Source organism: Neophocaena asiaeorientalis, unplaced genomic scaffold (assembly GCF_003031525.2).
Source record: "Neophocaena asiaeorientalis asiaeorientalis breed wild unplaced genomic scaffold, Neophocaena_asiaeorientalis_V1.1 scaffold43, whole genome shotgun sequence".
Taxonomy (NCBI): Eukaryota; Metazoa; Chordata; class Mammalia; order Artiodactyla; family Phocoenidae; genus Neophocaena; species Neophocaena asiaeorientalis.
Genome location: NW_020173674.1, coordinates 4879152 through 4889899, shown reverse-complemented (window position 1 = coordinate 4889899; position 10748 = coordinate 4879152). Strand labels below are relative to the sequence as shown.

The window sequence follows — 10748 nt, the reverse complement described above, 5'->3', positions numbered from 1 at the left end:
ACAGTGTAGCACCTCTGGTGTGCTGTTGAACTTTGTTCCTCTCGAAGCCTTATCTTACCCTTCTGTAAAATGGGTGAACTGTCACCCACAGCCCAGGCCTGTGTGCCGAGAGCCCAGGGGGCCCAGAGAGGAGCCTGCCCACCTCTGTGTGCTGTGTGTGACCTTCAAAGAGCCGTCAGCCTGTGAGGATGCGCACTCTTTATTATCTGTCTGTACCTGCCTGGGGCAGGGAGGGGTGAGATGAGGGACAGATGTTCTTTGGTGGCCATATCCTCCTTGCAAGAGGTCAGGATGCCCAGCTCGGATGTAGTTGTTACATCCCGGTGTTTGATCTTTGCCGTGTCCCTGCTGCCACAAAGAACTGTAGACGTGACGTAATGATGGTGGTGGTGGGAGTGGTGGAGCTCCGGAGACGGTCCTGACCTCGAACCCTCCGCGCGTCCTCCTACCCTGCAGAGGAGGGGCCTGGGTGGGACACACGGTGATTTCAGGAACTGCAGCGCCGTCTGCTGCGTTGAAAGAGCGCCTGAATGGGTGGCTGGGCCCGCCCAGGTGCCTTCCCGGCAGTGGCTGGGGATGGAAGGAAGGAACCGGGAGCCTCGGGCACGGGCCGGGCAGGGTCCAGGCACCTAGCCCCCCGTCCCTCAGCCTGCGGTCCTCACGGTTTGCTTCTGCCCCCACAGCCTCGCCGCTCCTCCTGTTTGCCAACCGCCGGGACGTACGGCTGGTGGACGCGGGCGGAGTCAAGTTGGAGTCCACCATTGTGGTCAGCGGCCTGGAGGATGCGGCCGCAGTGGATTTCCAGTTCTCCAAGGGAGCCGTGTACTGGACGGATGTGAGCGAGGAGGCCATCAAGCAGACCTACCTGAACCAGACGGGGGCTGCCGTGCAGAACGTGGTCATCTCCGGCCTGGTGTCACCCGACGGCCTGGCCTGCGACTGGGTCGGCAAGAAGCTGTACTGGACGGACTCGGAGACCAATCGCATCGAGGTGGCCAATCTCAATGGGACGTCCCGGAAGGTCCTCTTCTGGCAGGACCTGGACCAGCCGCGGGCCATCGCCTTGGACCCCGCTCACGGGTAAACCCAGTGCCTCTCCTCCCTGGTGCGAGTGGGTGGGGTCGTGATTTCTCTCTTGAACTTACTTGAGCCCACGTACCTTTTTTAGAGAAAATGCGGCAGTCTTAAAGTGGGTTCGCTTTCAGAATTTGTTGTTGTTGAGAACGATTTCCCCTGATACCCTGTAGTGTGGTTTTTTTTAAACTCGCTGTCTCTGAGGCAGCTGACGTGCTTGGCCGTGGATTCGAATCACTAGACGTCCCAGATGTGTGTGTGACGGTGTCCGAGGAGGTGCGAGCGCTCTGACAGGTAGAACTCACACCTTTCACTTCCTTTATGACTGCATCAGCTGAAAACGGGGGGAAAAAGTGAAGCTCCTTGTCCAGAAGTGGAACTTCTGCAGATGGTTTCTCTGGCGTCTTCTGGAAGCCCTCTTCTTCCCCCTGCCTCCCAGTCTGGCTGAGCTCACGTGACCTACGAAGGCTCAGGGCCCAGCCATGAGTTCCAGGTGGGGTTTTGTGAGTGGCGGCAAAGCTAAGAACATGTGCAGAGTTGAAGGCTGGGATGGAGAGATTGTGGGGAGATGACCGAGCTGCCCAGCCAGGCCAGGCTCATTGCAGACTTTCATGAGCGGCAGCTGTTCGTTCGGTCATCCCTCGGCCCTCTGTTCCCTCTTCCTGCCGCCTGGGAAGGACACACTCTTAGCCAGGCTGCATCAAGCTAGGCACCTGCCTCCTGGCCGTGCTCGACCCACTGCTGGGTCTGCCCACTCCTCTGCTGTTCATGTGTCAGGAATGGCTGTTGGGCATCTGGAACAGAAACACCATAGGGCTATGGGTTCTGGTCCTGATGCCCCTGATTTGCTGTTGCCCCTGGCAGTGCCCTCCCCTGCCCTGGAGGGGTGGTGACACTGGCCGCACTGCCTGCAGCCCAGGATGTGGAAGGGCCTCTCAGCCCGCCCTGGGGTGGGTGGAATGAGGTTTGGGAGGCAGAGGCCTGTCCTGCCAGTGCAGGTGCGTGGGTAGCTCGGGGAGCACCCTGGGTGAGGGGGCGCTTTGGTGGCCAAGTAAACCTCCTTACGGGGGCCTTCTCGGCGTGTTGACTGAGAAAGCACACTAGACCGGCTTCTGATGTCGGCATAGCTGGCGCCTTCTGGAGCTGCTGGTTTAAAAGCTGAGTGTTTGTGTGTGTGTGAGCGCCGTTGGGAGGTGCTTGGTGCTTGGTTGGGAGCAGTCGTCTTCATGCTCACACTCAGGCTGGCTTTGCCTGTAGCATCCCTAGGAGTTGGTCCATCTCTGGCTCTGTCTTTTCTTATTAAATGTTTGAAATCTTTTCTGATCTTGCCTCTGAATTCTTCCCCCAGATCCTGCTGGGATCACACCCCTGCCCCTGAGGCAGAGTTGACTTTGGTGTTGATGCCCTGGGCAGGATATCTGAGGCCCCAGCCTCTCCCCCACATCTCCCGCCGCCCCAGTGATGTGTCTGATGCGTGACGGAGTGAAGTGGTGATGCTAAGTGTCCCACTCACCAGATCGAATGGCGGGGAGAACGCTGGACTCTGGTCCCAGCTTCATCTGTGGTGTGATCGAGGTTAGCAGTGTCCGCTCCGTCCCCTTAGACACCGTTGCCCAGGAGGGAGGGACTCCAGGTCAGTGCATAGGCACCATGGGCAGCACCCCACTCTGCCCAACACTGGCCTGGCGGTGGTCCTTGCCATGAGTTCAAGCTGAGTCCTGAGAGCGGGGACAGTGGGCTTCATTCTCTGTCCTGGCCACACACTCGTGTCTGCAGGGAGCATCACCGCCTCCTCCCGGCCCTGTTGGAACCTCTGTTGTCTCCATGTGTCTGTCCTCTCGTGAGGCAGCCTTTCTGCCTCACAACTAGGGTCCCTCCTTAGATGAGGGGATACTGCCCCTGCTACGTCATCAGGAAGGAAGGTTCTCAGTCTGAACGTCAACCTCAGGGTGCACGTGACCAAGAGCCCCATAGCCAGGAGGACCACAGACCCCAGGGCCTGGACTTGGTCAGGTTCAGCAGCACGGGGTGGCAAAGGGCAGGTGTCCCGGCGAGGCTGGGGAGGCACCTCCACTCCCAGCACCAGGTGCCCACTTGGGCAGCAGAGCGGGCTCCAGGGAGGACTCTCCGGCCCTGAGGACCCGGGGGCTGGGAAGACATCAGCCCAGCGCTGGGGGGTGGCCCAGGCCTGTCCCAGCCCACGAGGGGCTGCAGTGGCTCCTGGGTCTCGAGTTAAAGCCGGGCTGAAACCCAACCCCCTCTTTAAAATGCAAAATGGCCCTTCCCTAAAATAACACACAACCACAACCGCAGCCAGCCTCTGCCCTCTGTGCGCTGAGACCAGGCTGCAGGGCTTTGCTTCAGGAGTTGATTTTCCTCCGTGGAGCTAGGCTGGGCCTTTGGCAGCGTTGAAGGCTCTGCACGAGCACATCCACGCCAGCTGGGCCCTGGGAACAGGGTGGCTCGCAAATTCCCCATTTAAGGAAACCAGCCGGGCCTCTGTTATGAAACCCGGGGGAAAGAATGTGAATTATGCCCCTCGCAGAGGTCCTGAGCCTGCACATTTTCCGGCCTTTCCCGTTGGCCACCGAGGAGCGTTCAGGGAGCACGTGAGTGGATGGCTCTGAGACTGATTCTCCTGACACCTTCTGGGCAGCCGGCGGGAGGGCTGGGCTCTTTCCAGGCTGCTGGGGGTGGGAAAAGCACAGGGAGAGAAAGGTGCCTGCACCAGGCCGGCGGGAGCCTTTGCTGAGAGCCTCGGGTGCCCGCAGAAGTTCGCCACCACCCCAGGCTGGGGGCTGGGTCAGACAGCGGCCAGGCTCTGACCTCTACCGGAGAACCGTGTTGTGCTCCCAGAGCTTGTGACCTGGGGCGGCGCAGCCTTCCGGAGCCTCGGTTTTCCCACCTGTCCAATGGGAATAGTCCCTGCGTGCGTCACTTCTTCAGTGGAGAGCAGAGTGGAGAGCTTGTTGGAGAGGTGTTCCAAGTTCTCTGTCCCCATGGGGGCTGGAGAGCAGGGGAGCTTGGTGACAATGGCGGGGTGTGGTTGGCCCCTCGCCGCACGTGAAGCCCCCAGGAGCTCATTATCATCATCTGTCATAACCCGTCTAGCAGGTGGCAACAGTGCCAGCTCCGAAATGACACCCCTCTGGGTGGCCCCATGGATGGGGGTGGCCTTCGGAGCTCCCATCTCGGGGGAGGGGCAGCTTGTGTGCGTGTCATTTTCTCTCTCCTGCTGGACAGAGACCCCCACCAAAGGGCAAGGCTGGGCCTGTTCTCCCCATGTCCCTGATGACTTTGCTGGTCCCTGGTGGACGGCAGCTCAGGCTTTGCTGAAAGGCATGAGGTTTTACCTCTGAAGATGTGGAGGCTGAGAGAGGGAGTGGAGAGGAAGTGTGGGGAGGGGACTTGATCCGTAATAGAAGCAGCTCGAAGGGAAGCAGGCCTATGGGCCCAAGCAGCCAGGGCGTCTGAGAAGTGGCCTGTTTTCACTCCCACTGTGTCCCACGGCCCCGCCTCTCCCCGTCTGGGCTTGCGCTGTCTTTCCTGGCAGACCCTCCCACGATGGCACAGGTGGCTCCCAGGAGCCCCTTGCCCTCCCCTTGCAGGCCGACTCCCATCTGCCTGTCTCTAAAGCAGCCACTAAGGCTGAGGGTAATGGGGTTTGTTGATTGCTCAGGACTGATCTGTGCCCACTCCAGGAGGGAGTGTGGGAGCAGACACACCACCTGGAGAGTTTCATGAACCTCGAGTGGAGGGGGGGTTCCTCAAAGGGAAATCCAGGCACTGTCCCCCTTCTCTGCGGAGAGACACCGGTGGACAAAGTAAAGTGAAACAGGTCTGCCGCCCCTTGTGCCCCGTGGCTTGTCCACAGCCGACTGGGCCAGAAACCCAAGGGACTCATGTCCTCAAGGCTGGTGCGGTTCCCTCTGCTCTCCACTGGAGAGCCATGCTGAGAGGGCGCCCCTCCTGGACATCTGGGCCCTGGTGGGGTTTGAACCCATCAGCCCAGATGCCTGCCTATTATCTCTGCTCGTGTGAAGGGACATCAAATAAGGAAGCCTCTAAGGAGGCAGTGGTTTCTGGCTGGAAACTCTAAGAACTGAATCACCCACAACCCCCCCAGGAATAACTGGTATGTTTCAGTGTATACCTCACCTACGCATTGTTGTTTTTAACAGACTTCATTTTTTTTTTTTTTTTTTTTTTGGTGAAACGGGCCTCTCCCCGTTGGGTTTTTGAGTTGTTTTTTTTTTTTTTTTTTTTTTTTTGCGGTACACGGGTCTCTCACCGTTGTGGCCTCTCCCGCTGCGGAGCGCAGGCTCAGCGGCCACGGCTCACGGGCCCAGCCGCTCCGCGGCATGTGGGATCTTCCCAGACCGGGGCACGAACCCGTGTCCCCTGCATCGGCAGGCGGACTCTCAACCACTGCGCCACCAGGGAAGCCCCAGACTTCATTTTTTAAAAGCAGTTTTAGGCTCACAGATAAATTGAGGGCAAGGTACAGAGAGTTCCTGTATACCCATGTACATTTAATCTTTGTCTTTTGACGAAGATTTAATGTCACGTATCCATGGTTGTATTATCCTACAGAATCGTTTTGCTGCCCTACAAATCCTCTGTGCACCGTCAGTGCATATCCCTCCCCAGTCCCTGGCAGCCCCTGATCTTTTTCTGTCTCCATAGTTTTACCTTCAGCAGTGTCGTATGCAGGAACCATAGAATGTGTAGCCTTTTCACGTTGGCTTCTTTCACTTAGTAACAAGCATTTAATGTTCCTCTGTGTCTTTTCATGGCTTAATAGCTCACTTCTTCTTAGCACTGAATAATATTCCACTTTACATATTTTAATTGCCTTTTAGAAGTTCATTTACAGCGTTTTCACAGTAGCAAAAATTCAGAAGCAACGCAAACGTTCAAAGTGGTTTCACTTAAATAATTTACCGTACTATATAGCCATTAAAAGAACAAGGAGGATTTCGACTAGTAAGAAGAGGATACCTAGAATATGTTGCTAAATGAGAACAAGTGGAAACAAGTATATTTGATTATCCAACTTTGATTAAAAATTAATATATTACACGGAATTCCCTGGTGGTCCAGTGGTTAGGATTCTGTGCTTTCACTGCCGAGGGCCTGGGTTCAATCCTTGGCTGGGGAACTAATAAGATCCTGCAAGCGGTGCGGCCAAAAAAGAAGAAAAAATTAATATATTACTGACTGCTTAGAAAGCAAATTGGAAGTAATGATACCCTCGGCTCGGAACATTGGGCGAGATTTCAGGGCAAATTCACTGCCTCTGTTTCATACGCTTGCATTCATATAGACAGGAAACAAAAACAAGCTTTTCTCATCGTGCTTCTGTCCTCCTTGTTAGGTACATGTACTGGACAGACTGGGGAGAGATACCCCGGATCGAACGGGCAGGGATGGATGGCAGCACCCGGAAGGTTATTGTGGACTCGGACATTTACTGGCCCAACGGGCTGACCATCGACCTGGAGGAGCAGAAGCTGTACTGGGCGGACGCCAAGCTCAGCTTCATCCACCGCGCCAACCTGGACGGCTCCTTCCGGTAAGTTCCGCCTGGCTCTGGGCCCCCACCTTCCCCGCGGGGCCCTGGCCAGTCCCAGCTGGGCGTTGGCTGATCCTTCCCAGCTCAGGCCAGTGGTCTCACACCTGAAACCCTGGGGGCCTGAGGCCTGCAGGCCTTTTCAGAGCCGAGATCCATGACAGTGCACACACCATGTCTGACATCCCACCCGAGCAGGGTCTGGGGTGGCATCTGCATCTGTTTTATAGCAAAATGTAGAATGCTTATTCTAAGGGGGATCGCAAAGGCTAAAGAGCCCTACATCCAAAGCAGTTTCGTGGCTCCTCAGGGTGTGAGCATCGAATTAACGTAGGAGCCAGCAATTCTGCTCCTAGGTTTATGCCCCCAAAGAATTGAAAATTGGTATCGAAGTAAATACGTGTACACGAATACCCATCGCAGGAGCATCCACAATAGCTAAAAGGTAGGAACAGCTGAAATGTCCACCAACAGATGAGTGACGGATGGATAAGCAAGATTGCGGCATATCTGTACGATGGAGTGGTGCTCAGCCATAACAAGGAATGAGGCACGGGTGGATGCCACACCATGGATGGGCCTTGAAAACATGCTGCTAAGTGAAAGAAGCCAGACACCAAAGGCCACAGTGACTCCATTGATGTGGAACCAGAACAGGCGAATCCTTAGGGACAGAGGGCAGACTGCTGTTTCCGGGGCTGCGGGGGGAGGGGAGATGAGGAGTACCTGCTTGGTACGTTCAGGGTTTTCCTGTGGGGGTGGAAATGTTTGGGAAATAGCTGGTGGTGATGGTTGCACATGGTGTACGCAGCCCTGAATTATTCACTTTGAAATGGTTGATTTGGTGATATGTGAATCTCACCTCAAGACATTTTTTGTATGTTTGGTTTCTTTTTCTTTTAAATTTATTTATTTAATTCATTTATTTTTGGCTGCGTTGGGTCTTCGTTGCTGCGCACGGGCTTTCTCTAGCTGTGGTGAGTGGGGGCTGCTCTTCGTGGCGGTGCGCGGGCTTCTCATTGCGGTGACTTCTCGTTGCAGAGCACGGGCTCTAGGCGTGTGGGCTTCAGTAGTTGTGGCACGTGGGCTCAGCAGTTGTGGCTCACGGGCTCTAGAGCGCGGGCTCAGTAGTTGTGGCGCACGGGCTTAGTTGCTCTGCGACATGTGGGATCTTCCCGGACCAGGGCTCGAGCCCGTGTCCTCTGCATTGGCAGGAGGATTCTCAACCACTGCACCACCAGGGAAGTCCTGTTTTTGGTTTTTGATTGCGATATAATTGGCGTATAACATTGTATTCATTTTAGGTGTATGACATTGTGATTTGTTATATGTGTATATTGCAAAATGATGACTGCAATAAGTTTAGTTAACATCCATCACTGTAGAGAGTTACGTTTTTTTTCTCCTTGTGACGAGAACTTTTAAGATCCGCTCTCTTGGCAACTTTTAAGTACACAGTACAATGTTGTTAACTATAGTCACCATGCTGTGTGTTACATCCCCAGGACTTACTTATCTTATAACTGTAAATTGGCACCTTTTGATCCCCTGTACCCATTTCACCCACCCCCCTCCCCTGGAACCAGGGGTTCTCTGTATCTCTGAGTTCTGTTCTCTGTATCTATGAGTCTGGGTTTTAATTTTTTTTTTTGCGGTACGCGGGCCTCTCACTGCTGTGGCCTCTCCCGTTGCGGAGCACAGGCTCCGGACACACAGGCTCAGTGGCCATGGCTCACGGGCCCAGCCGCTCTGCGGCATGTGGGATCTTCCCGGACCGGGGCACGAACCCCTGTCCCCTGCATCGGCAGGCGGACTCTCAACCACTGCGCCACCAGGGAAGCCCTAATATCTTTTATTGAGTTATAATTAACATACAATATTATATTAGTTTCAGGTGTAAAACATAGTGATTCAATTATGAAATGGTCACAATGAGAACAGTTAACCATCCATCACCAAGCAAAGTTATTATAGTATTATTGGCTGTATTTCCTATGTGTACGTTACATACTTCCCCATGACTTATTTTTTTTTTTTAAGATTTGATTTTTTAAAAAAATTTATTTATTTTTGGCTGCATTGGGTCTTCACTGCTGCGTGCGGGCTTTCTCTAGTTGCGGTGAGCGGGGGGCTACTCTTCATTGCGGTGCACGGGCTTCTCATTGTGGTGGCTTCTTTTGTTGCGGAGCATGGGCTCTAGGCGCGTGGGCTTCAGTAGTTGTGGCACATGGGCTCAGTAGTTGTGGCTCGTGGGCTCTAGAGTGCAGGCTCAGTAGTTGTGGTGCATGGGCTTAGTTGCTCCATGGCATATGGGATCTTCCCGGACCAGGGCTCGAACCCACGTCCCCTGCATTGGCAGGTGGATTCTTAACTACTGAGCCACTAGGGAAGTCCCCCATGACTTATTTATCTTGTAGCTGGAAGTTTGTACCTCTGATCTCCTTCATCTGTTTCATCTGTTCCCCTACCCGCCCCCTTTGGCAAACACCTGTTGGTTCTCTGTATCTATGAATCTGTTTCTCTTTTGTTTTTTGGATTTCACATATAAGTGAAATCATACGGTACTTGTTTTTCTCTGTCTGACCTTTCTCACTTAGCATAATACTCTCCAGGTCCATTCACGTTGCCACAAGCGACAAGATTTCATTCTTTGTTCTGGCTGAGTAGTATTCCACACACACACACACACACACACCATCTTTTCTTTATCCATTCAGTTCATCTCTCGACAGACACTTAGGTTACTTCCATACCTTGGCCATTGTAAATAATGCTGCAGTGAACACAGGGGTACATACATCTTTTCAAATTTGTGTTTTCATTCTCTTTGGGGAAATACCCAGATGTGGGATTTCTGGATCATATGGTAGTTCTATTTTTAGTTTTTTAAGGAACCTCAGTGCTGTTCTCCACAGTGCCTGCACCAATTTACATTCCCACAAACAGTGCACGAGGGTTCCCTTTTCTCCACATCGCTGCCAACATTTATCGTTTCTTGTCTTTTTGGTAATAGCTATTCTGTTCTTCCTCTTCTATTTTTTGGAATAATTTGAGAAGGCTAGGTATTAACTCTTCTTTGAATGTTTGTTAGAATTCACCTATGAAGCCATCTGGACCTGGACTTCTGTTTTGGGGAAGGTTTTTGATTCCTGATTCAATTTCATTACTAATTATCGGTAACTATTCAGAGTTTCTGGTTCTTCACGATTCAGTCTTGGAAGATTGTATGGTTCTAGGAATTTATCCATTTCGTCTAATTTGTTGGTATATAGTTGTACATAGTATTATCTTATGATCCTTTTTAGTCAATAAATCTTTTTAAAAAGTGACATGAAGAAAACAGGGAAGAGGCAGTGTCAGGTCAGGCTGGGAAAGAGCGCGAGTGTATGATTTTTGGTTGTTCAGTGATACCTTTTGAGTGTGACTCCCTCCTCAGTGCTGTACCGGGGACTGAGGACACGGTGGTGACCACCCATCCACAGCGTCCACCTCAGGAAGCCTATAGTGGGGCGCGGGTCATTAAACCAGATAATAGCATGCTACCAGCTGTGTGAATTACGATTCTATTACCGTCGTCCATAATCTCATTAAAAACAAGTCCTCGTTTGCTGGGTGTTATAAATACACAGATGAGAATAGCTTTTTTTTTTAAACGCTGATACAAGTTTAATTTGCTTTGATAATATAAATTATTGACATCATAGGAATGAGCCAGTATCAGTAACTTTGGTCCGATTTGTGTTATGTTGTTAAAGCATCAGGCAGGACAGGTGTGCTTCTCATCAGCTTGTTGTCACCAGGTGTGGCTTCCTCGTTGCCACTTTTCTTCCTTCTTTCTTCTCTGTGGGGCACTTTGGCAACAGCCCCCCTTCTGGAAACGGGTTAGACAGGGAGCAGCTGGGTGTGCAGGGCCTCCCACGTCACTGTCAGGGGTGGCGGGAGGCTGGCTGGGTCTGGAAGGTGCCCTGCGCACCCTGGCAGAGGGTTCCTGGGATGCCCTGGCCTGGTCTCACGCTGCTCCGTCACCGCTCCTGTTGTCCTGTGTGATATCGATGGGTCAGCAGTGACAATGGAAGGCTTTCAAAATGGGGAGCACAATGGG

General features: G+C 52.9%; 1 protein-coding gene across 2 annotated transcripts in view; it reads left to right on the top strand.

Annotated features, from left to right (window-relative positions):
• The first annotated feature begins 682 nt into the window (after positions 1 to 682).
• The window catches only part of LRP5 (LDL receptor related protein 5), an 82576-nt gene continuing 72510 nt past the window's right edge, over positions 683 to 10748 (top strand). Inside the window, exons 1-2 of one of the 2 annotated variants that reach the window (XM_024749192.1) lie at positions 683 to 1080; positions 6452 to 6649. In XM_024749192.1, the coding sequence (XP_024604960.1) occupies positions 6456 to 6649 (194 nt within the window). In that variant the 5' untranslated portion in view covers positions 683 to 1080; positions 6452 to 6455. The remainder of the gene's footprint in view (positions 1081 to 6451; positions 6650 to 10748) is intronic. The other variant, XM_024749191.1, reaches the window with a different exon arrangement.